The following is a 27,465-nucleotide window of genomic DNA, read 5'->3' on the forward strand; positions in this document are numbered from 1 at the left end:
CTGACATAAAAACAGACACACAGATCAACAGAACAGAGAGCCCAGAAAACAAACCCATATAAATATGGTTAGTTAATTTATGACAAAAGAGCCAAGAATATAAAATGGGGAAAAGACAGTCTTTTGAATGAATGGTGGTGGGAAAACTGAACAGCCATATGCAAAAAATGACTCTGGACCAGTATCTTACACGATACACAAAAATTAACTCAAATGAATTAAAAACTTGAATGTAAGACCTGAAACCATAAAACTCCTAGCAGAAAATATAAGAAGTAAGCTCCTTGACATTAGTCTTGGTGAGGATTTTTTGGATTTGACACAAAAGGAAAGGCAACAAAAGCAAAAATAAACAAATGGGACTACATTAAACTAAAAAGCTTCTGTACAGCATAGGAAGCCAGCAGCAAACAAAAGGCAATCTACTGAATGGGAGGAAATGTTTACAAATCATATATCTGATAAGGGGTTAAAATCCAAATACATCCATACCCTGAAGATATTGTGGGTTCAGTTCCAGACCACCACAATAAAGTGAATATTGCAATAAAGTAAGTCACAGAAATTTTTTGGTTTCCTAGTGCATATAAAAGTTATGTTTACACTATACTGTAGTCTATTAAGTATGCAACAGCATTATGTTAAAAAAACAACATATATACCTTAATTTAAAAATATTTTATTGCTAAAAAAATGCTAACCATAATCTGAGCCTTCAGAGAGTTGTAATCTTTTGGCTGGTAGAAGGTCTTGCCTCGAAAATGTTTGTAATATTGCTAGAGTAACCAAAATGTGACACAGAGAGAGGAAGTGAACAAATGCTGTTTGAATATGGTGGATAGACTTGCTTGACACAGTGCTGACACCTTCAATTTGAAAAAAAATGCACTCTCTGTGAAGTACAACACAATGAGGCTTGCCTGTATATAAAGAACTCATTCAACTCAATAGCCAAAAAAAAAAAAAATTTCACTTAAAATAGAAAAGAGCAGAAGATATGAATAGGTATTTTCCAGAGAATATAAAGAGATAGCCAATAGGTACGTGAAAAGATGCTTAATATTACTAATCATTAGGAAAATACAAATTAAAACCACAATGAGATATCACCTCACCCCTGTTAGTATGGCTATTATCAAAAAGACAAGATATAATGAGCATTGGTTAGGATGTGGAACAAAGGGAACCCCTGTATATTGTTGGTGGGAATGTCAATTGGTATAGTCACTATGGAAAACTGTATGGAGGTTCCTAAAAAAAAATAAGATAGAAAACTACCATATAATTCAGCAATTTCACTTCTGGGTATTTATCACCAAAATCCACCAAAAACACTAATTTGAAAAGATATACGCAGCCCCATCTTTACTGCATCATTAGTTACAATTGCCAAGACTGGAAACAACCTAAACGTCCATCAATAGATAAATGGATAAAGAAGATATGAGATAAAGATATATAGATACACATACATCTACACATACATACATATACATACATACATATACGTGCACACACACACAATGTAACACTATTCAGCCATAAAAAAGAATGGAATCTTGTCATTTAGAACAACATGAATGGACTCTGAGAGTGTTATGCTAAGTGAAATAAGTCAGAGAGATAAAGGCAAATACTGTATTAGTTCACTCATATGTGGAATGCAAAAAGAAACATAAGCTCATAGATACAGAGAATAGATGGTTGGTTGCCAGAGGTGGGGGGTGAGGGTGTGAATGAAATGGGTAATGGTGTTCAAAAGTTTCAAGCTTCCAATAAAATATGTAAGTTATGGGGGTTTATTGTACCACATGGTTACTATAGTTAATAATTCTGTATTGTATATTTGAAAGCTGCTAAGAAATTATATCTTAAAAGTCCTCATCACAAGAAAAAGCATTTTTGTAACTCTTTATGGTGACAGATGTTAACTGGACTTGCTGTGGTGATCATTTTGCAATATATACAAATAGTGAATCAATATGTTATCAACTTAACGTCTATATGTATAATAATGTTATATGTCAATTATACCTCAATAAAAAAGGACTATAATAAAAATAAAAAAGAAAAGGAAGACCTTCTGAATACCTATGAGTAAGGTTATTCACAAGCACTATCACATTTAATCCTCACAGCAATCCTATGAGGTAAGTGTTGTTATCCCCTTTTGCCAAATGAAGAAATTGAGGTTTAGAGGAATTAAATAACTTGCCCGAGACTCAGTATCTTTCTAAGTTGATGGTGGGGACAAGGTTCTATTTAAATGCAAGTGCACGTGATTTCAAAACTTCATTTCTTCCTAAGACAAGCCCACTTACTGGCAAAACGGGACATGATTCTTTGTTGACATGAGGCAGGCAGGACCACCTATATATCTGTAGGACTTATGAGAACTATTTCCAGAAATGTAGAAGAAGGGTCTACCTCCTTCATCCTGGACCAGACACCAGCTCTTTTTTCCAACAGGTTGATGTGATCCCAGGGACTGGGATTTTTATGGGACTGCCTTGTGTTTGAAGCACTGGACTAAATCACAAAGTACAGCTAGAGTAAGTGCCAAGAACAGAGCCTCCAACATTTAAAGGCCTGGTGAGGAGGTGGTTTGTAAAACTTTCAAAATGGAGCAGCCACTGAAGTTGCAGGAAAACATATAAAGATGGTTGTTAAACACTTAGAAAATAGTACTTCAAAAAAGATGGAGTAGTCAGCAGTAACAAATGTTACTGAGAGGTTGAGTAAAATGAGGCTAGAGAATTGACCACTGGTTTAGGCAAAGTCAAGGTACTTGGTGACCTAGTTAAGACAGTTTCAGTAGAAGCAGATAACTGAAGCCCAACAAAAATAGGTCTAATTTACCTCTTTTTCTGAGATTAAAAAAAAAAAGAACATCTTACAGTATTCCAGATACAGCCTACCATACTGTCATTTTGAACAAAGGTTAAGAGAATGTTTTATTTATTTTTGTTTTGTAACACTTCCCTGCTGTATTTGGATACATAGTTCCAGAATTAATACCTCCATGGAAGGATGTGCCATGGCAGATTTCCAGAAATCATATTATTATAAGTTGTACTCTTTCCTACATCCAAGACTAGGATGGTTCTTTCTGTTATATATTCCAACAGCACATTGTATTTTTCCCTTCCCAGCACCTGACATTATTTTAGTTAGTACTGTAGTTATTTTTTATATATCTACCTCTCTGGCTTGACTGTGAGTCAAGGACTACTCATTGCCCTTTTCCTTATTCTTGTTACTGCTCTTTTCCTTATTCTAACAGCGCCTGGAAGATAACAAGAACTCAACAAATCTTAGTTACTGTATATTTGTGAATGAATGTGTGACTTTTAAATCCTTTTCCCCATATGGGACAGAGAACTCAAATCCAACCTTCCATATGATTTGGAATGCTTCCCTTTGGCCACTTTTACCATTGCCAAAATAAAAAATTAACTAAAGTTAGAGTTTTTCACCAGATGAAAATGTAAAGGCAATAAAATAGAATAAAACCTGAATATTTAATAATATATTTTAAAGAATGGTGAGGAAGCTGAACTGCTCTGTGGAGAACCATGTAGTACATTTGAGAAAAAAAAAAATGCAGCAAGGAAATGGAGAAAGGGACCAATTTACTTCTTTGTGAGATTCCATTATCCTTTAACTTGCTCTGCAGAGAGTGAGGGAAATTGGATTACCAGATTATAACAGTTTATTTTGCCTTTGCTGACCACGTATCAGAGAATATGTATAGACACCAAGTATGGGAGGTAGTTAAATTACATATGTATTATAGAAGTTAGTACAATAGATAGTTTGCTGTATTTTTGTTTTATACTTTCCATTTGACACTGTTCTGAAGATTAGGAGCTTTAAAAGAAAACTGCTACTAAATATAAGGATCTTTTAATGGAGACTGTCTCATCATTACATTATATCCCATTTTATTAATGTCATACCATTTTACTCATACGAGTTTATTGTTGCTGATGATGTTCCAAAACGATTAATATGATAAAAAGTATTAGGAGGGTATATTCTACCTCTAAAAACACACACACACATACACACACAAACCCCTTATTTAAAAAGCATGTAAATAAAGTCAAAACAATGAAGACAACAGTACTGATGTCTACTGGGAGGCTGCATATATTGATTTTTTAAAATACATCAAACGTTACCATGTAAGCGCCCTTTTAGATGGCCCAGAGCTCCTGATCTCCTCCTTTAGAATTTCACATTTGCCTTTCAACCCAAGGTCTGCATTTAAGTAAAAATCACTGAGTAAATAATATTTCAACTTGAATTCTATTTTTACTATATTTCTCTTTTAATTATGTTTCTGCATTGTTTTTTAATTTACCAGCTACTTTCAAACATATAACTTTCTGATTTTAAGGATTTAAAAGTCACTCATTCATTCACAAATATATAATAATGAAAGTTTGTTGAGTTCTGTACTAGAGAGGAAAAGTATCATTATGCTTATTTTAGAGATAAGAAAATGGTTAATTAGTGATTGCTTTGCTAAGTCTAGTTAGTGAGTAGAAGAGCCACAAATTGAAAAAAAAAGTTTTAATTACATGTATTATAAATAAAAATCAACAGTTACATTCGGTGTTTTTGTAATACCTATTATATGTGAATGCTATATCACACATGAAGAATTCATTGATGGGCAAAAGTGACACAATTCCTGCTCTGGTGGGGTTTACAGTCTGTACCAACATATTGTCTCTTCTATGATCTTAATTGCTATATTATTTTACTAATAATTCAGTAATATCACTAACATCTACTTAGTTTTTCTCTTAAAAGGGAATTACAGTAAGTCCCCTACATACAAATGAGTTCTGTTCCAAGAGTGTGTTCATTAAGTCTAACAAATTTAGCCTAGGTACCCAACTAACACAGTTGGCTATACAGTACTGTACTGTAATAGGTTTATAATACTTTTCACACAACTAACACATAAAAAACAAACACAAAAAATAAAGAAAATATTTTTAATCTTACAGTACCTTGAAAGGTACAGTAGTACAGTACAACAGCTGGCACTTCTGAGCATTATCAACTACATCACCGCTGCTTTTATGCTTGCTTCTGGACATCCTGGGCTTGAAATAAAGATATTGTACTATTGTATTCAGTACTGTAAAGTACACAAAAGCACAACCAGTTGTAGAGGATGCATACATGTGACAATGTATGCCAGACATGTGAAATAACTTATATGATTGGACATGCTAATGCATATTTGCATCTTTGAAAGTTTGCAACTTGAAGGTTCATATGTAGGGGACTTACTGTATATTAAGAATTCTATAAATTCTGGGCAGCTGGGAAAGAGCAGCCTAAGCCATGAAAAATAATACAGACTATTAGGCAAAAATATTCCTTAAGGAGATTTCTTACATACTATAGCTCTTTGTGCAATTTAATTTGCAGTTGAAGTTTATTTTTTTTCTCTGGGATACTTATCAAAAAGAAAAAAATCAGAAGTAGTGACAAATAAAATTTTATTTAATATTTGCTTAATGTCAAGTATCTCTTGAAGAACATATTAAAATATGGATTCCTGGGATTCTTCTCAGATACCCTATTTTATTGGGTCTGAGGTGGTCAAGTTCCCCAGGTGATTCTTAGGATCAGGGCAGTTTGGGAAATATTGAACTAGAATCCAGCAAGTATAAGAAAATGTATGTTTATTGCACTTTTCATGAATTTCAAGTAATCTGATTTACTAAATACCCCATCTGAATCAACAAATGTGTTTTAAAAGTAACAGATTCAAGACCCATTGATTTTCCAGTTAACACAGTGTGAAAGAATACATTTTAAGTGAGATGACTCGACTCCATGTATAACCTTCAATGAAACACCATATTCCAAACACCTTAATTAAAGACATTAAAAAAATACCAAGGCCTTCCCTGGTGGCGCAGTGGTTGAGAGCCCGCCTGCCGATGCAGGGGACCCGGGTTCGTGCCCCGGTCCGGGAAGATCCCACATGCCACGGAGCAGCTAGGCCCATGAGCCACGGCTGCTGAGCCTGCGCGTCCGGAGCCTGTGCTCCACAACGGGAGAGGCCACAACAGTGAGAGGCCCGCATACCGCAAACAAACAAACAAACAAACAAACAAAAAAAACCAAGAAGCACATCATAGATTGATTTTTTTTGCCTGTAATTATTTGTGAATTAAGTATACCTTTAAAGAATAAACATTTCTAAAGTGGGAACACAATAAAACAAAAATCATATAATGCAATATCGATTCTAATAGGGTAGCTTTATGGCTACAATATTATACAGTTTCAGGAGTCATCATTCCAATTATTGTGTATGACCACGTGAAGCAGGTACTGTCAATAATAAATCTAATCCAGTTCTATACTTGTCAGATACCAAATTCATATCAATTTAAAGGTTTTATGAAGATTAGGTACTAGATTCCAAATATATCACAAATACAGAATATTTTTCTCCAGAAATTTAGACTTAATGTATTCTTTTTTTACTGGAGGTAGGGAAAACATTGAAATCTCAAATACAGATATTTTGACCATGCACAATTCATATATCCACCTCTCTTGTATATCTATCCATCCATCCAACCATCCTTCCATCTACTCCTTTTTCATCCATTCCAAAATTCCATCTCCTCCTGATCTACATAAGATCATACACTACGTTTGGTGTTTATCTATTTCTCTGATCTTGTAAGATGTTATTATTGTGGTGTGTGTTTACTTTAAATTTACTTAACTAGTATTATGCTATACAACACCTTCTGTTTCTTCTTCTTTTTTTTTTTCCACTCTGCAGTATGTTTTTAGTTTCTTTCCATGTTACTAGGTAAACAACTAACTCGTTTCTTCTAACTGCTCCATAATATTCTATGGGTAAATCCACCACATTTTATGTATCTATTCTCCTATGAATGACATATGGATTGCCTCCAACTTTTAAGTATCACAAACAATGCTAAAGTGCATATTCTATTAAATATCTTCTTAGGGATCTTTCTGCAAATATGTCTAATATATAGATCTAATATCAGGATTGTTGGTTCCTAGTTTCCATGCTAACCAAAACTTCATGAGAGTGCCAATGTCTCCATTTCCTCATGAAATGGAGACATTGGCATTATCTAGTTTATTGATTTTTGCCGACCTGCTAGATATAAGATTATAGCTCAGTGATGTTTTGACTATATTACTTTAATTAATAATGAGTTTAAGAAATTTCTCAAAGCTTATAAGCTTCTTGAGTAAGCATTTTTATAAATTGCCTATTCATTTTTTGTGCCTATTGTTTAAATGGAATCTCTATTTTTTGGTTGCTATTTTGGAATTCCTTAGTCCTTTGTCAGCTTTTGACACTGCAAAGATTTTTTGCAATCTTTCATCCTTCTCGCTGTGTACATTTATAATAAATTGTCAAATTTTAAAATAATTAAATAGATCAATTTTTCTATTTAAAATTTGTGCTTTGGAGTTTTTGTTTGTTTGTTTGTTTTGGATTTTTTGGTGGTATGAAGGCCTCTCACTGTTGTGGCCTCTCCCATTGTGGAGCACAGGCTCTGGACACGCAGGCTCAGTGGCCATGGCTCATGGGCCCAGGCACTCCGTGGCATGCAGGATCTTCCCGGGCCGGGGCACGAACCCGCGTCCCCTGCATCGGCAGGTGGACCCTCAACCACTGCGCCACCAGGGAAGTCCTGTGCTTTGGAGTTTTAAAAAGTCTTTCCTACCATGCATCAGAAACGTATTAACCTATACTATCATTATTATTACATTAACACTTGTCTTTTTCATCCTCTTAAGTTCACATTAGATATGGTATTAGGCAAGAAACCAGCTCTTCCCACAAATGCCCAACCCCTAGCTCCATATGGTGAGAGAATTTTCCTTACACTCTAAATGTCTGTTCCTTTCCCTAGTAATCTATGTGCCACAATTTTTAGTGTAAAGAAATTCTATTGTTTTTGTATCTGTTGAATGAGATTTATTCTTATGTGAACCAATAGCTTTTTGTAGATTCTGTTAGTTTTCCTACACATATAGTCATATGACTCATTAATTATAACAGTTCTTTTCCTTTCTAATTTATATTCTCATTTCTTCAACTATTATGTTATACAGCAGTATTAATAGGATAATTATCTCTATTTCTTAAATGAATGTACCTAAATTTAATCTGTTAATGTTAGCCATATTTTTTTTAATGTAAACTTAAATAAAAGAAAATCTGTTCCATTCCTAATTTTTTGAGAGTTTCTTTTTTAATCATAAAGAGGCATCAAATTTCACCATAGGCTCATTCTACATATATTGCATAAATATATGATCTTCCACTTTTAGATATCTACTATAGTGATTTATATTGATAAAATTTTTGTCTTAATGTCAAACAATCCTTGACTTCCTGGGATAAGATTGTTTGCTCTGGTTGTATTTTAAATATGCCATTTGATAATTTATTTAGAATGATTAAATCAGTGTTCATTTACAAAATATGTCTATAATTTTCTTTTCAAATATTGTCACTATCCAATTTTAGAATAAAGATTATACTAGTCTTACTGGCACAACTTACTCTGCAAGTTGTTTATTCTTTCAGAATTTATTAAGGTTTCATTTGTAGCTTAATTTTGGACCTCACTTTGTTAGAAAAATTAAAATACACAATGATGGAAACATAACAGTCTAATAATTTTTGAAGCTTTGGATTTTCACATTCCTGTCTTCTTCACTAATAAATAAGATACCACTCATTTTGAACATTTTATAAGAATTTATATATTGCTTATGAAGCTGGCACTTAAGAAATTTCCTACTTATAAACTTTCTTCCACATATTTTATAATAAAATTTAAAGAAAAGTTAAGCTTAAAATGTGTCTTTATTTACTTAGTTCTGGTGTAATGACAATAATCACAGGAGGTAGTGAAAAAGTACCTTCTTTTCAGAATGAACATCATTCCCTAAACTAATGCTACTGATTGCATAAGAAAGTCCATTGCAAGGGAAAAAAAATCTAAGAAAAGTCAGGGACACTTTCTAGCTAGTTCCTAAAGGATTACTATTTAAATAATATCTCAAGAGTTATAGAATTGAAATTTTTCCACTAGTAAATTTCAAAGTCACATTTTATTTTAAACTTTCCTTTTATTACTGAATTATTTAGAATTGACTAGAGCAAAAACAAAAGAAAAAACAAACAAAAATAGCTATGGAAACTTTTTTGGCTAAAATAACTGAAAAAGTACACATCTACAAATCAAGAAAAACTTTCTGAAACTTGACATGCATATGTTCATGTAAGTTGCCAATTTAAGATATTATGGGAGGGTGTTTTCTTTTTTCTAAAAAAGTTTTCAGAAGATATCTTGGTCAAAATTTTTAAACGAATAGCAGTAACATACTGCATACATATAGATATTTTTGCATAGAAGTTCTATTAAGTAAGCAGTTACTCACTGATTTCTGCTACTGTATGTGAGGTACAGAGTTATGTACTACAAGTTCAATAATAAACAAAATAGTTTCTATTCTCATTAAACTCAGTGTTTCCTGTGGGAATCAGACAAGTTGAAGGACATTTTAAGATGTGAAAAAATAGAGGGTGCTTTGACCACATGGTACAATCAAGTTTGCGTTATATATAGTAGAAATGGAAAAGCAGAGGAAAGGAAGGCATTCTTCTGTTCTTTAAAAGCATTATGATATTCACTGCACTATTATTTGTAAAAGTGAAACACTGGAATTGATACGTAAATTGTGGTGTATTTATGTGATAGGTAGCTGTAAAAAAAAAAAAATCAATAAACTGTACCTAAATGTATCAGAATACATAGTTCACAAAAAGTAACACCAAGCTTTAAAAATTACAGAATCATTCCTACCAAATAACTAAACGTTTTTTAGTCTGGTACTAGAGTTAGTACATGTAACCATATCACTACACTGCTTTTTTGTACAATGTAGTATATGAGAGAGACATACTCATATACTCAAATGGTTAATAGACACATATAATAAATGTTCATAAAGATGAACCAGAAAGCTAATATCAAATTAATAATAGAGACTGCCTCAGAGGTAAGAGGCAGGGAAATTTGTTTTGGGAGGGAAACAAAGGGACCCTAAAGGTACTCTAATATGCCAGGCACTAGTGTAGGTTCTGAGGACACCTCAGGGAACAAACAACAGTTTCTTTAAGATAAAAAAAATTTTTTTAAAAAGACCAAACATTTCAAACAGACTTGAAAATATATTGGCTTGTCCTCTCCTGGAAGATCATCTATATAAAAAGAAAATCCATAATCTGAAGGTAGCTTTAGGAGCAACAGCAGGGGAACTAGTTGGACAATCCTAACGGTGATTACTACAAAGCTGGAACACATTCATTTTATGAAATTCCACGTAAGGACATCCTCTATTTGGGGGTGAGTGGGAAAGACTTTTTAATACTCCAAATTTTAAATAGAAAAATTGGTCAATTTGATTATATTAAAAATGAGAATTTCTTCCAAATGTACGCTGTGACAAAGATAAAGATGAAGGATTGTGAACATCTTTGCAATGTCAAAAGTTGACAAGGAGCTAAGTAACTTTAGAATAGCAAGCAGAAAAAGAGATTCTATTTTTAAAAATAAGCACAAGCTATGAATAGGTAATTTATAAAAATGGTTACTCAAAAAGCTAATAAGCTTATGAGAGAGTCTTAAACTCATTATTAATTAAAAATATAATTAGAACATTGGGCTAGTTTATAGATTGATCCCTCATGCGTCTTTATGCAAGAGATCAATCACCTATGTCCACATTGCCACACCTGAATTCGTAGTTTTGCTAAACTGAAGTACAAACATGGGTGTGGTGATTCACCCAAGGTAAATGCTGCTCCATGAGTGTGCAACCAGGCTTTTTTAGCTATTTCTTCTAACTGCAACAATTTCAACTTATCTCTCAAGTTTCTTTTTCATTTTTATTTTTTATTTTATTTAATTTATTTTTTCCGGTATGCGGGCCTCACACTGTTGGTGGCCTCTCCCGTTGCGGAGCGCAGGCTCCGGAAGCACAGGCTCAGTGGCCATGGCTCACGGGCCCAGCCGCTCCGCGGCATGTGGGATCTTCCCAGACCGGGGCACGAACCCGTGTCCCCTGCATTGGCAGGCGGATTCTCAACCACTGCGCCACCAGGGAAGCCCTGTTTTTCATTTTTATATGGTTCTTCAAAACCCCTTTGAAGAATGAAAGAGAGCTTCTACATTTAAATAATCAGAATTATACTGTGCCTAACAACCCTGAAACTCTTGTTTCTTGGTTTCAGGCATTACATTATCTAGAGAGAACTCAGATAAAAACAGAAGTGGCATGAATACTAAAAGTATGTCTTGATGAAGAAACTGAGAGTTGAAGAGGCTGACTACCTCATCCAAGACGACCAAAATAATAAGCAGTAGAGCCAGAATCTGAACTCAGGGGTTCAAACATCATGTTCTTGACCACAGACTTCGAAGTGGAGTCAGTGAAGTAGAATATAAATAAGTAACAGAGTGCTGTTTTTATAAAATTTCTTTCTTATTAATTATTTAATCGACTGTACTCTGTGTCAGACATAGCATTGAACACTGGGGCTACAAAGATGAAACTCACAGCCTAGTAGGGAAGACAGGCCAGACAAATATTACATTATATTCCTAATAAATGCATCACGGTAAGTGTGCTAGTGGTGACGTGTCAGGGTATTATGAGAGCAGAGAGCAGCAACTCCGGCTTTCTGAAGAAAAGGTCAGTGAGCTCGAGTTAGCCATGAAGGGGTTTGGGGAGGTGAAGCAAATCCAGGTAGATAAAAACAATGCGGATGGAGACATCATGGAGTTTAGTGTCCTGAATCACAGAAAGCAAGGGGAAAATTACATTGAAATAAGGAAAGCTAGTCAGAGCTCACATCTTAGAGGACCTCTGAATAATTGCAAAGTTTAGACTTAATCCCATGATTGAATGGGGGCTACAGATGGGACAGTCATATATATTTTAAGTAGATAGTTTGGGTGGCAGGTTGGAAAAGGATTTGAAGGTCTATTAGTCAAAATAAGCCAAGTTTGTTGTGGTAACAGATAAATCTCCTAACCTCAATAAGTTACTGCAGTAATGGGTTATTGCTGAAGCTGGCTGGATAGCCGTCCTCCACCTGGTAGCCATACCATGTGGAATGTGTGTCCTTCCAGGTTAGTACAGCAGAAGAGAGAGAGCTGGAGGAAACTTCAGGATGTTTTTAAGGGTTGGGACTAGATGTGGCTTTCATCAGTTCCTCCCATATCTTGTCCAGGACCCTGCAACACTACCCCATAAACTGCAAGAGGCTTTAGGCAAGGACTGAGAGTCTCCTATGATAGAGCACTTCTTTCAGTCTTGTTTATAAAGGGCCAAATAACCTGTAATTTCTTATTGTATCGTTTGAGAAAAGTACTTGTTTATTCATTCATTCAATTTATTCGACACATTTCTGAGCACCTACTATGATCTAGGCACTGTTGCAGGTACCAGGGATACAGCATTGTTCATGTTACTTTCCTCTCCACTCACGATGATATGTGTAAGGACAGAGTAACAGAGTAAGTGGGGTGGAAGGTGCAATATGGGCAGATCCTGGGTCTTACTGCCATTGAAAGGACTTTGAACATGACTAAAATGAAAGGACTTTAGAATATTATGTGGAAAAGAGGGACATAATCTTACTTACTTTTTAAAAGGATCATTCTTGCTGCTCTGTTAAACATCGACAGAGGTTGTAGGGTAGAAGCACTGAGCTCTGTTAGTAAGTTATGTAGTAATCCAAGTGAGCAACAATGGTGACTCAGACCAGGTGGGAGCATGACGGTGGTGAAAAGTGGCTAGATTCTGGATGTATTGTGAAGATAAGTTGTTTGATTTTGAAGATAAAGTCATCAGAATTTGAGGACAATTCAGATGTATAATGTAAAGGAAAAAGGTCTTAGCTTGAGCTCCTCGGAGAATGGGGTTACAGTCTACTGAGGGGAGATAAGCCTTAATTATTAAAATTTTTCCAAGATGGTTCCAGAAGGGCTCTAGGGAGTATTAGCTTCCTAAATTATTCAGGCCCAATGGGTGCTTTCTTTAGAATTTCAAAGGATAACAATGTTTAAGGAAAAGTCTTTTTCTTAGATTTAAAACTTAGCTCCAAACAGTCTCCACATGAACAAGATTTCATATAAAATCTATAAATCTATCCACATAAAATGAATACCACTTAGAAAATCATGCAAACATTGTTTTTGAAGCCAAATAAGCAAATATTAAGCTATATTAGATTCATTTTGATGTGACAATTCATTTGCTTTTTATTAGGGGTATGTTTGCTTTATGGGAACTGCACATATTTCTATATCTCTTATATAAATAAAGCTGTTATTTTACTATTATTAGTATTAATATATTAGAAAGACACTAAGTAAGGTATGACACTTGACCTTGATGATTTGATTCATCCACTGAGTGTGAATTAGTAGGAGAGAAGGTCATATTTAAGTTGGATTTTTTGAAGGCAGAGGATGAGGGAAGAACATTTTAGGCAGATAGAACAGGATAAACACATGAATGTAAAAGAAGACGGTCAGGGCTTCCCTGGTGGCGCAGTGGTTGAGAACCCGCCTACTGATGCAGAGGACACGGGTTCGTGCCCCGGTCTGGGAGGATCCCATATGGTGCGGAGTGGCTGGGCCCGTGAGCCATGGCCGCTGAACCTGCGCGTCTGGCGCCTGCACTCCGCAACTGCAGAGACCACAACAGTGAAAAGCCCGCGTAAAGAAGATGGTCAGTTCATAGAAAATAATAGAATTTAGGGCTCATGAGAGGGGACCAGTAGTTTGAGTTTGGAATTGCAAGGAGTAGGAAATCCCGCTAAGACTGATTATAAAGTTATGTATGGGTAACTTATATGGTATAATAAAAAGCTTAATTTTTATATTTTGGGTAGAATAAAGACGATGTTGAAAATGTAGAGGAAGAATTGAAAGAGCTTTGTGGGAGGAAGATAGAGAGTAGAGAATAGACAAAGGGAAGCCATTAGAAAGCCACCCAAGGCGAGATTTGAAGTCAGAGACAATTTAATCCCTAGAAATCTGAGAGAACCAAGTTTCCAAACAAGAGCACATGTAGTGGGAATGTTAAACTAAAGTTAAGAACAATTATGTGGTTTTATGTTGTTTTGCTTATACAAAGACAGACGCCAGCTTTAATGTTTTCTCCTATTAGGCTAAGGAGTCAGTGACCCCAGAAAGAATGTATACTGTAAGAAACCCAGCCTGAAACCTAGCTTGAAAGAGTCCTATGCGCCTTCATCCAACATCAGCTTTGTAGAATCTGCCCCACTCAACTAACCAGGAAGTTTCACAGGTAATTGCACAGTTTTCAATATCTATTTGAGCAACTGCATTCTCCAGAGAAGTGGATAGACAATAGATACATGTTAAAGAGCCATCCCCAAACATTAGTTCTATAGAACTAATAGCGATATATATAAATCATAGTGTGCATTACAAAACTTCAATGCAACAAAAAGACACATCACATGTAAAGAGAGAAGTAATATATGAAATTACATAACCAAAAAGATTAGTATCCAAAATATATTTTAGAATTTTCTACAGATTAATAAGCAAAAGACAGGAAAGCCAAGAGAAAAATCAACAAGGAATTAATAGGCGATATACAGAAAATAAAACTGAAGTGTTCATTGAGCATATGTGAAAAGATGTTCAAACTCACCAATATTAAAACAGTGTTCATTTCTGAAGGAAGAGGAAGGGAGGAGAATGGAATTTGAAAGAACTACAAAGTGAAATGCCAATTTGTCTAAAATTTAATGGCTTTAAACAATAAACAGCAAAGTAAATATTGCTAAATGTTAACCGTTGGTCATCTACATGGTAAGTATATGCATGTTTGATTTACTTTCTGTATTTTTTTAGAAATATTTCTTAATAATAAATTTACATATGTGACAATGTTACCATCCTGTTCTATAAATATGTCCCCATCTATCAGTTTTATGGCAAAAAATGATATGGGAGGCAGATGAATTAGGGGAAGGACATAGAAGAAGGAGTTGAAATCCTAAGTTCTAGTCCCAAATCTGCCACTTGCTCACTGTGACCTTGAGAAAAATCACTTAATTCTTTTGAAACTGACTCCTCACCTGAAAAACTTGAACAACAATATCCACCTTTAATACATGAAGTTATTTTAAGGAGTGACTTATTTCACTCTCATATATAAGTGATGTTCAAATGTGAAGAAAAGATATGGAAATTCTTAAAACCTGCAGTTAACGTGAAGTTGAATGAACATACTTTCCCACTTACTGTCATTCTAAACTTATGGAAACAGACATTAGAACAGAAAGTAGACACACATCTTTTCTTACCAGGTCTATTAGCTGGGAATAGAGTTCATGGCAATTATCAAAAATATACTTGTATGTAGAATCCAGGCAAGCCCTGACACAGTCTTTCACCACCATGCTGGCCTTTGGGGGGCTTTGCAGCTCCAGAACCTGGTAGACAAAATATTTTCTTAAATTCAAAAATAAAACATTGTATAAACTGTATAAACAAATCAAACAATATTCAATAAACACTTTTAGTTGAACTTTCTGTATTCAGGAGAAATGTGGTCTTAGAAATGATTTAAATGTATAAACACCCACCTTAACATCTTAATATAACAACTCAGAGAAAACGAGCATAGTTGTAAATATTCAAGTAGAAATACTTAAAGTGACCAATCACAGTATCATTCATTCATTCCATTCAACCACTCAACAAACATTTATCATCACCTACTATATATCGGACAATGGTGATACTGCAGTGAGCAAAAGAAACAAAAGTCCCTTTCCTCGTGAAGCTGTATTTTAGTAGATAATAAACAAAAGAAATCAGTAAAATATATTACATGATGTTGCATGCAAAAATATAAACCAAAGAAGAGGGATAGAAAGTGTTTCAGTGGAATAGAATTTAATACAAAGGACTTCAATAGTAGATGAATTCAGAGAAGTAACAGGATGGGACCAGTGGAAAAATTGCAAATAGACTACTCCAAGAACCTTAGCTTTGAGCAAGGTGGGAAGAAAGTAGACTATTTGAGCAGAAGAGGAAAGTGACCTATTTTTTTTAAAAGGCGCCCTTATGCTGCCTTAAGGCTGGCTATGGACAAAGCAGAAAGACCAGTGATGAGAATAGTTCAAAAATTCAGTCATGAGAAGACAGTGCTTGAACTATGGCAGAGCAAGGAGTTGTTACAAGAAATTCTATTCTGGTTAATTTTGGAAGGAATGGGTAACAGGATTTGCTGACAGATTGGGTGACCAGTGTGAGAGAAAGACACTCCAAGTGTATGATCAGGTCACCCAAGACAGCTGTCCTCTTGCTCTCTGTACATCTCCTGCTCCACGAGTGCCTACTTCAGCCACATCCTACTACCCGACTGACCTTCTTACATACTGGCCCCAGGCCGCAGCTAATGATTGGTCTAATTTTAGCCACAATGATAACCTATCAAAGGGGTGGTGAGGGACATGCCCCTCTGCTGGTTTCCCTGGTAACTGAGGGGCCAACCTGACATCAATTCCCCTATAACTGGTAACCTCCCCTTCCTCCCAGGAGTGAAGATTGCCTTCATGGCCGGCCGAGAGCCTGGGGCACACAGTGAGGTCTCACCCCAGGACCTTGCTTCAGATACATAAGATCCCCCATCCATTAAACCATTGACATCTCTGTTGCTGATTTCGGATTCTTTCTTTGATCTTGAAGATGGGCAAGTACAGGCCTTGTAGGCCTATGCGGGTAGGCCTAACACCAAGGTTTTAGCCCTAAATAACTGGTACACTGGAAGTGGTCTCAACCTAGATGAGCAAGACTATGCTTGGAAGATCAGGAGCTCAGTTTATGACAGGTTAAGATTGAGAAGCCTATTATGCATACAAGTAGATTTCAAACAGACATTTGGGTAAATGAGTCTGGAGTAGTAGAGATGCCTGAGCTAGTGATATAAATTTGAGAATTATTAGCTTAGAGAAGAATTTAAAGAAATGAGACTAGATGAGTATGGACAGAGAAGAGAAGGGGTCCAGAAAATAAACCCTGGGTAATTCTAGCCCTATGACATTAGACAAATGAGAAAGAACAAAGCAATGGAGAAGAGAAAAAAGGCAGCCAATGAGATAGGAGAAAAAGGAAGCAAGAGGGGTATCCTGGAATCTAGGGAAGAAAGGCTTTCCTGGAGGAGGGAATGATAAAATATATTAAGTGATACTGAACACTGTAGGATGAAGACTGATGACTGACCACTAGATTTAGCAAAGTGATGGTCACTGGTGATTTTGACAAGATCATTTTTGGTGAAGTGATGGGTTAAAAGTCTAATTGGAGTAGGTTCTAAAAAGAAGGGTGGGTTTGAAGATTTAATATTTAAAAATGTTTAGTTCTCTACAGATTGCTCTATAGATTTAATGCAATCCCAACCAAAATCCCAATAAGAACTAATATAATCTATTAAACAATTCTGAAAAGTAACAAAAAAGGTGGAAGACTAAAACTATCTAATTTTAAGATTTGCTATAAGGCTTCAGTAATCAAGACAGCATAGTAATGGTAAAAGTATAGACATTTGGACAGCATAGAGAGTCCAGAAATAGACCCAAACAAATATGATCAATTGATTTTTTTTTTTTTTTTTTTTGTGGTACGCGGGCCTCTCACTGTTGTGGCCTCTCCCGTTGCGGAGCGCAGGCTCCGGACGCACAGGCTCAGCGGCCATGGCTCACGGGCCCAGCCGCTCAGCGGCATGTGGGATCTTTCCGGACCGGGGCACGAACCCTTGTACCCTGCATCGGCAGGCAGACTCTCAACCACTGCACCACCAGGGAAGCCCTGATCAATTGATTTTTTATAACGATGCGAATGAAATTCAATGAATAAGGGATGATCGCTTCAAAAAATGATGTGAAAACTACTGAACATCTATATACAAAAAAATGATCCTGACCCATACCTCACAACTTATTAAAAAAAAAAAAAACCTCTCAAAATGGAACCCAGGATTAAATGTAAAAGATAAAATAAAACTTTTAGAAGAAACACAGAAAAATCTTTGGGACCCTAGTTTCATCTGTAGCACTACCTGTAAAAAGAAAGACTGATAAAGTAGTCTTTATCAAAATTAAAAACTTTTGCTAGGCAAAATATAATTTTAGAGAATGAAAAGACAAAACACAGACAGGGAGAAAACATCAGCAAATAAGGTACCTGACAAAAGATTTGTATCCAGAGTAAATAAAGAACTCAATACTCAACAATAAGAATGAAGAGTAGGCAAAACATTTCAACAGACTGTTCACAAAAGAAACTCAGATGGCAAATCAGCTTAAGAAAGCATGATCAACATTGTTAATCAATATAGAAATAAAATTAAGACCATAATAAGATATAACTTCATTCCTATTAGTGAAACTGAGCAGGATCCTGTGGGGCTCCTGGTCACAGAAGTCTTTCCTGCCCCCATTTCTTGTTTGTAGGGAATAGACTCCAGCCTCCATGACCTTCCCTGAGTTCCAAAGGGCAGATTAGAACAGTTGCTAATCAGGGAGGGGAGGGGATGCAGAGACAAGGAAGGAGCAGCCAAGAAACAATAGTGCAGCCTTGGGGCCAGGTCATGGTTCTACCTCAAGGATACACATAACAATATCTTTAAGTTCTTTATAGAACTAAAACCTCCAACAAATGGAAGATGCCAGCATTCTTCATTCCAGATTAAAGGAACCAGAGAAGCTCTTCAAGAAGGCCACCAGATTAAAGGAACCACAGAAACTCATCAGATTACCTGAGGCCAGATTAAAGGAGTGCAGGCCCTGCACACACCCTAATCTTACCCTCAACCTCACCCTTGAGCTGTTGCTATAAAACTCCTTGCCAAATCCTCCCAGGTAGGGACACATAGTTTTTGAGGGCAGGATCCCACTGTGTCCCCACTTTGCCTTGAAAAGCAATAAAGCTATGCTTTTCTACTTCACCCAAAACTCTGTCTCTGAGGTTCGATTTGACACTGGTGCACAGAGGCTGGATGAGTTTTTGGCATCATTAGAATGGCTAAAAATATAAAATAAAATCATGGAAAATGCCAAGAGCTTTACCAGAAGATGTAGAACAACTGCAATTGGCATTTCTTTTAAAGTTTTACATACATTTACCAAATGACCAAGGAATCTCCCTCCTTGTTATTTATCCAACGGAAGTGAAAATTTATGTTTACACACACAAAATATATATATATATATATATATATATATATATATATATTTAACAGTTTTATTTGATATGACCCCAAACTGGAAATAATCCAAATACCTGTAGATCATATATAACAAAGAATTACTACTCAGCAATAAAAAGGAATGAACTGTAGATACACTCAGGAAGAAGGCTGAATATCCAATATGTTACACTACATAGATTATTATTTCATTTACAGGATGTTCTGGAAAAGGTAAAACCATCTGACAATAACAGATCAGGAGGCGGGAGAGAGGTTGACTATAAAGGACTAGCACAAGGGAATACTGGAGGCTAATAGGACTCTTCTGTTCTATATCTTTATTGTAGTGGTGGTTAATTCAACCACACATCTCAAAACTAATAGATCGGGCTTCCCTGGTGGCGCAGTGGTTGAGAGTCCGCCTGCCGATGCAGGAGACACGGGTTCGTGCCCTGGTCCGGGAAGATCCCACATGCCGCGGAGCAGCTAAGCCCGTGAGCCATAGCCGCTAGGCCTGCGCGTCCAGAGCCTGTGCTCCGCAACGGGAGAGGCCACAACAGTGAGAGGTCCGCATACCGCAAAAAAAAAAAAAAAAAAAAAACTAATAGATCTCTATGACAAAAAGAGTGAATTTCACTGTCTATAATGAGGAGAAAAAGACAACAGAATGAGAAAACTTGTTCAGAAGACAATTCGAGAAAACAAATTGGAAAGAAAAAGTAAAAAGGACTATTTTGAAGGGTTTTGGTATTAAAGGAAAAGAAGGATAAGGGTAGTAGCTGTAGAAGAAAATGGAGTCAAGCAATATTTTTAGAACTGGAAATAACAGCATGTTTGGTGATGGGGAATATCCAGTAGAGTGTGGAAGACTGATAAATCAGGTGAGTGAGGAAGATTGCTGGACCACTGTTTTAGTAACTCAGGAGGGGAAGAAATTAATTACATCCGTGGAAGATACAGCTTTTTTTTTTTTTTTTTAGGAGAACAAACAGCTAAGCAATCATAATAAAAAAATGAAGGAACAGAATATGGGCACAGATGCAGGTAAGTAAGTAGATGGGTGGGTGGCGGGAGCATGTGGTCAGACCTTGAGGAAGCTCTCCAGTAGTTGCTCCTGTTTTTCCAGTGAAATCAGAAGCAAGGTCATCAGCGGGTAGTGAGGTGGGGGAGGAGGACTTGCAAGTTTGAAATGATTTTGTTTCCTATACACTGCAAGGCTGGTGATTGAGGAAAGGCAGGTATTGAGCACTGTGCTGGCACTCCCCTCCCTCACTCCCATTTTCCTACCCCCGTCAATGTCAATGGCAGGCATCACGTGTCAATGAGAGCCTGGATCAGTTCTATCACCCTCTATGCACTGTTCCAGCAGCTATGGCCAGCAGATAAGAACTGATGTAAATACTATTTATGCCAGTCACCTAATTTTACCATGACTTCAAACCAAATGAATTTTAATTGAACTTTAAAGGATGGATAGTTTATACAGTATGGTTTTGTTTTCTTTCTCTCTTATAAAATACCAATTTTATTGTTTTAGTGAAGATAATCATGGGCAACTGAAAAGAAGAAAAATAATTATTTCTTATTTTTTCTGTACAGGAATTTCCTGAATAAAAAATCATAAACTCTCTTTCAAAGGGCAAAAATGCTTAGCCCATAGCCTGACAAGTAGTTTTAAGAAAGGCTTTACATGAATTGTCTGGCTAGCCAAATTATAATTGCAGACAACTTGCTATTAAAGCAGAGAAGATATACCTAAAAAGAAATGTTTGCGTAGGTTGGTAGATAACAATTAATTATACCAATGGATTAAACAATCACACATATTCCTATATAGACATTCCCAGGACAGGAAATGGAAGTTGCTACAATTAGGGTAAACTTAAAAGAGGCTACTCTCTTGCAATGAAAAAGTCGGCAAGACATCTCAGTTAAAATTGAAATGCAAAGTGAACTCCATTTCCATTTAATGTTCTTAGGGATTTTTTTTTTTTTCCGGTAAGTGTCACATCCACTCACTAGAGAAATTTGTTTAAGATGAATTTAACTTAAAACGAAATTTGAGCCAAATATATCAGAATATCTTAAGTGTCTAGGATCATCTCTTTTTCCACACACATTATGTTGGAAGATTCATTTAGCTCAGGCAAAGGCACCGCATCTTAATCAATGGGGATGAACAGTACTGATCAAGAGGAGGGTAATACCAGACTCTACCAGGGAGTAAATTATGTCACATGAAGACAGTGACAAAAATAAAAGATGTACCTTCATCCTAAAAAAGGTGATACTTGTTAGCAGGTCAACAGTTGATTTCAGGTCTTGCAATCTTTCCGCATTGCTGGCGGGAAAGTTTTCCTGGTTAATTAGGAAACAGAAAATGGGTAAATTATCAGCAATAAGCCTCCAGTGGCAAATAAACTACAACTAACTTTCTGTGAAAGAAAATGGTAAGTAAACTGTGTAAAATTTAAAAGGTATCACCACAGTATTCTCACAATGTTTTTACTGTAAAATATCACAGAAAATAAACAAGTTGGAAGTATTCTTGTCTTAGTCTCAGAAAGCCATATTCTTCTATTTACTCCCACAATGTAACAAAATGCACAAAATAATATCATTAATGCAATGTTATGAGGTTATTCATCCTTGTTTCACAAAATAGGTTTCCTGCTGAAAGAGGGAAGGTGAGCATATATTTGAAAATTTTTTTATAATTTTCTCAAGATGGGTTATTTTTTCCAAAATCCTTTTGGGAAATTTTACATGTCCTTTATTTACTTTTAGTCACAAAGAAGATAAAAGTAAAAAAAAGAAAATAAGACTGCACTGCATAGTCTCTCCCTTGAAGTACTGCAGATTTAAACAAAAAGTTTTTATTAGTGAAGTTTGGTGAGAAATGTGAGATAAAAATGCAGATGTTCAGAATTTTGAAGGACAGGAAAGGAAAGGAATTATGAAAATATTAAGGAAACAATTTCAGCATTGAGAAATCTCTCATATTAACGTGATTAACGTGCTTTCATATAGGCTTTTAAAAGAGCCATTAGGAAAACCACAGGTAACTTTTAGGTATTCATGAACTCAAGCAGAGTTGGGGTGTCAAAGTGATGGTGAATTAGGTGGCCTCAAGGTCCTTCTTGCCCCCAAATATCATTTTCATTGCCTGTCACAGCAGTTCCCTTCTCATAGTGTTGGCCCCAGTTCTGACATGAAAGGTAAGTTTGACAAAATTTGGTATTATAATTTCCGGAAATGCGCAGTTAAGTGATCCATCAATAAGAGACTAAAAATTGAATGTAAGAAAGATACATATGTACAGATATGGAAAGATATTTATTATAGAATAAATTGTTAAAGTATACAATAATTATTACTATAGATTTTTTGGTAAATAAAATTTTTAACGAAATTTTTTGGTAACTGTATTTTCTAAATAAAATTATATCTGTGTCTTTATAAACACAGACACACACATGAATATATTTGTGCATGTGTGAGTTTGTGTGTGTTTCACCTGCAGGTGAAGTATAGAATTGTTGACAACGAACTCTGTACAGCTTCAAAAAACGCACATTGTATTGATCTAGGAGTGAATTAAGCAGTGAATTCCAGAAGGAATATCAAAAGCTGAGGAAATATGAGCTGGATATCTTAGTAAGAAGGGGTGAGCCTCTAAGAAGAGGGCTGGGCTACATTCTACTTCATGAATTAGCTGAAGGCCACTCAATCTGATGGTTATTAAAAGAATTATAAAATTAAAGTGGTACATGTGCACGTGCGCACGTGCGCGCACACACACACACACACACACACACACAGAGTACTGCAGGCTGATGTGGAGTAAGGTACCTAAACAAGGGATGTCTACTTAATTACTTAGGGGACCCGTCTAGTGTGACAGGACCCAAGATTCCAAGATCATTATCTTTATGTTTCCATTACATAGTGGATAACTTTTTTTTACAATAGGACAAGAAATCATCTGAGCCAAACACCATATTTTACCTTTAGGCAAATAATTTTGTACATACCCTATACTTTGACAAGTCAATCCTTAAAGAGTTATGCAACTGGTCCAGTAGTTTTATGAATTTTTCCCTCTGTGCAAAGCAAACACAAAATAGGAGAATGGAAATCAACAATAATTCTAAATGTAGTCCTCACAACAAAATCTGAGTTCATGTCCCTATTTGATAGAAAGGAAGGTTCAAAGATGTCAGTGATATCTCCAAGATCATAGAGCTGGTATGTGATGTAGCAGTGATTCAGACTCAGGTCTCTGACACCAAATCCACACTCTTTCCTGTAAGTCACACTGCCTCTCTGTGATGAATGACACAGTATCCAAAGACCTGAGTCATGAAGAAAGAGTCCTGACAACTGAATTGCCACCGTAATCTTTCACAGCAGTATGAGTCAAAAAGAGAATATAACCCACCCCTCTTCCCACATCCACACACCACACCACCACCCCAAAATTAAACTATAGTTTTTTTAAACTTCTCCTACCTATGGAAGGGGGACTAGCTGCTCTTTGTGTCAGAAACAATTTCAAAAGTATTTTCCTTTTGGTAACAGACTTCATAACTTGAAAGGATCGACTGCCTTTAAAATATGTTTATGATTTAGTGCTAAAAAAGTATAAAATATCAGGTCAACAAAAATTACCGATGCCTCCCTCTGATGTTGTATCAGGATTGGACTGACTTCTTCATAGAAGGATTTGAAGATGATAAAGGATAAGAATTAAAACGTTTTGCTAATAAGCATAAGGATATAGTTGTGTGGATTAAATAAATTAGATAAGGTAAAAAACCATCAAAGTCACACATGAAAACTTTACAACAGACAAAGCACCATTCTGAGTCCCCGATTCCTAAATAAAAAGGAAAAAAAAAATAAGGGGATAGTAGTAAATGACAGTGAAGTTTTCTCCCTAGACTAATATTCTGTAAACACCAAATTACACTTTGGAATATATTAGCAAAAGTAGAAATTTTTCCTAGTAGTTTCACATACAAGTTGGATTTATGGGGTTTATAACTCTTATCCCTTTAAGTCACTGACCTTGATGAAGTGAGTTGAATAGTACCGGGAGTTGATAAATTGTTCCTAAGTTGAAACTTCAATTTTCTGAATAAACTGCCTATTATCAGGTTTATATATCAGTGAACAAAGTTTGAGTATTACCTCTGTGTTAATAACCCTTGTGGAGGCAATGAAGGAGCCTAAGAAATGACCCTTGCCTTCCAGAAGCTTGCTATCTTGTTAGGTAAGACTCTCCAGTAAAGCTGTGGAAAATACAATGAATGTCTTAGAGTTTTCTTTCTTAGTCTCTCTCATACCTTCCTAGGGGAGGAGGTGACCTATGTTGCCCTTTATTAACTCCCATCCCCCATCAATGTGGCTCAGTGGATCTCAATCAAAATAGAAAAATAAAAGAGCTGCTACAATCATCAGTTTAGGCCATAGTAGTTAATCATTCAACGACTGTAAAAATCAATGTGTTTGTGTCAGTCTCTGGATGCTTCATATGACCTCTGTGATTGGTATGAATCATTAAGACAGCTGACATGACCCTAGTCAACCACACTATGACTCAAATCACTGGCCCTGTTGTGTATACTGGGACCAACTGTTCTGGTTGTCTGCCCAATATCCCTTCTTCTTCTCTTCCTAATAGAACCTCAAGAATCAAATATGTCCTTTATGAAACACCTACCCTCCCAGGCCTCTTTTACTCTAGCAATGGCCATGTAGCATGATTTTGGCCAATGAGATGTATACAGTTTATTAAAGGGGATGGAACCAGCCAGTATATTACTGATGAATTATTATTTAGAAAGATTCTAAAAGAATGCTCTGCAGAGTTGTTGTATTAGTATTTGGTATATAATTCTTTGTTAGGCCTTTTTTCCATTTGCCCTTTGTGTCTCTCTCCATTTTCTCGCCTTAAACTCAGACGAGATACTAGAAGGTCAAATAGTCATCCCGTGGCTGTAAGTTGAAAAGCTAAACAAATAGTAAGAATGATGAGGCAGGAAGCTGGGAGCCTCCACACCTCACCCTAACTCTGTTTGCCCACCCTTTCAAAAAATTACAATCCTGAGCAGCTGTACTAGCCCTTAATTCCTTATTACCTTTGGACTTAGGTTACATGGGAAAGAATATTGAGTTAGGTTTGTTGAATTTGTTTCATGCAGCTGAACAGAATTTTGACTGATACAGATCACACATTTAGTCTTCCAACCTAGGTCTTCAGTGCCCAGCTGGAAAATTTACATTCCAGAAAAATAGAAAACTGTGGAGAAAACTGCCAGGCTTGTTGTCGCTAAATCCCGAACAATATCAGATGATGTGAAATTAAAAATGTGCTCCTGATAGAATTTTCACAGACATTTTTTAAACAGAAGGACAGCCTGAAATTTTATTTCATTTACCATATGTCTATTTAATTTGAGTGAGATTGCCTTTGTGAGAGCAGAGGCCTATCACCTACATGGTGTGATTTGAGGAATAAGAAAAGACTGCAATTAAAAAATGTTTCTCGAAGGACGTGCCACAATATCTGAAACTGTCACATTATTAAGTTCTTCGCATTTGGTAAGGACTACATATGTCTGCTATTAGGTAGGGACTAAATCTATAATATTAACATTAAGCATTATCTGTTATCAAGTATTTAGGTTTAATTAGTTGACAAGAATAACTCTAGACCAGGGGTCAGTAAACTGTCTGTAAAGAGCCAGATCGTAAATATTTTCAGCTCTGTGGTCTCTGTCACAACTATTAAACTCTGCCATTGTAGCACAAGAGCTTCTATAACCAATATATAAACAAATGAGCATGGTTGTTTTCCAATAAAATTTTGCTTATGGATACTGAAGCATGAATTTCATATAATTTTCATGTATCACAAATGACAATCTTTTGATTTTTAAAAACCATTTAAAAATGTAAAAGCCATTCTTAGCTCATGAGCTGTACAAAGCCAGTTGGTGGGCCAGTTGTGACCCATGAGAAGAGGGGAGATTTTGAGTAGGGGGAAGCAGTTGCTACCCCACAAGGACACTCTTAAAAATCTTCCCTAGGACACTGGGAATCGTGGAAGGAAAAGCTCTTATAAAGAAGGTGTGTAAAAACCTCTGAATCATCCGCAGCTTCTCTCTCCCATTCCTTTGCTTCTCAGTATCTCACTCCAACAGCAGCAGTAGATTTAACCTGCAGCTAATGAAGCTTAAGCTCTCGGGGTCCTCGCTTGATTCAACTTCCCTGGGAGGAACCCTAGCTGCATGTGCAACCTGATCTTAGGTTTTCATAAATTTACAAGAATAGGATAAAATTATTCTGACCTGGACCAGAAAATTACAAAAAGTTTTTTCCAGATCATATCGAAAGCAGTCATTCTTTAAGCAGAACAGAAACATTTCAACTAGAATGTGTAAGCTATTTTGATAAGTTTTTGATAATTTAATTAATGCTAATCATATGAACATACTGGAAATACATTTGCATTTCTTTTTGATTTGAGATTAATATTGATACCAATAGAGATACCATAAAATTATAAAATGCTACTGAAACAATGCTATCAATGACACACTAATTAATAAATGACATAAATTCAAAGAGTATATAAGAAGTCACTTAATAGGCAAACTTGAAAAGCACTGAGATATTATTGTTCACTGAGCATGAAAGCCTAACATTTCTCTCAGTCGAACTAAACTTTAGACAGGCTTCTTCTTGACACTAGGTCCTAACCTCCCTTTTTTATATTTAGAGCATTTTCTTTTCTTTTTTTTCTTGCAAATTGTTTTAGACATCATGGTTTTTTTTTGCATTTTCTATGATTATAAGCATTTCCTGTCACTTTATCAGAAAGTTCAGGTTTCCCAGTGATTTGGAAAAGGAACACATATGTTGGGGCATGGCTGTGTGATCAGGGGGAAGTGCTTATTTTTTAAAATTATTATATAAGTTTCAGGCAAACAGAATTATAATTTGACATCTGTATACACTAGAAAGCGAATACCACCACAAATCTAGTTTCCATCCATCACCGTATAGTTGAATCGCTATCTGATACACATTCTATCTCTCCCCTCTGCA

General features: G+C 35.9%; 1 protein-coding gene across 1 annotated transcript in view; it reads right to left on the reverse strand.

The window, feature by feature from the left end:
- UNC13C (unc-13 homolog C) overlaps window positions 1-27,465 on the reverse strand; it is a 607,361-nt gene that overhangs the window by 275,864 nt on the left and 304,032 nt on the right. Inside the window, exons 14-16 of the mRNA XM_059056161.2 lie at window positions 23,385-23,453; window positions 21,619-21,708; window positions 15,461-15,589 (exon numbers count right to left, since the gene is read on the reverse strand). Coding sequence (XP_058912144.1) covers window positions 15,461-15,589; window positions 21,619-21,708; window positions 23,385-23,453 — 288 coding nt within the window. The remainder of the gene's footprint in view (window positions 1-15,460; window positions 15,590-21,618; window positions 21,709-23,384; window positions 23,454-27,465) is intronic.

Source organism: Kogia breviceps, chromosome 3, assembly GCF_026419965.1.
Source record: "Kogia breviceps isolate mKogBre1 chromosome 3, mKogBre1 haplotype 1, whole genome shotgun sequence".
Taxonomy (NCBI): Eukaryota; Metazoa; Chordata; class Mammalia; order Artiodactyla; family Physeteridae; genus Kogia; species Kogia breviceps.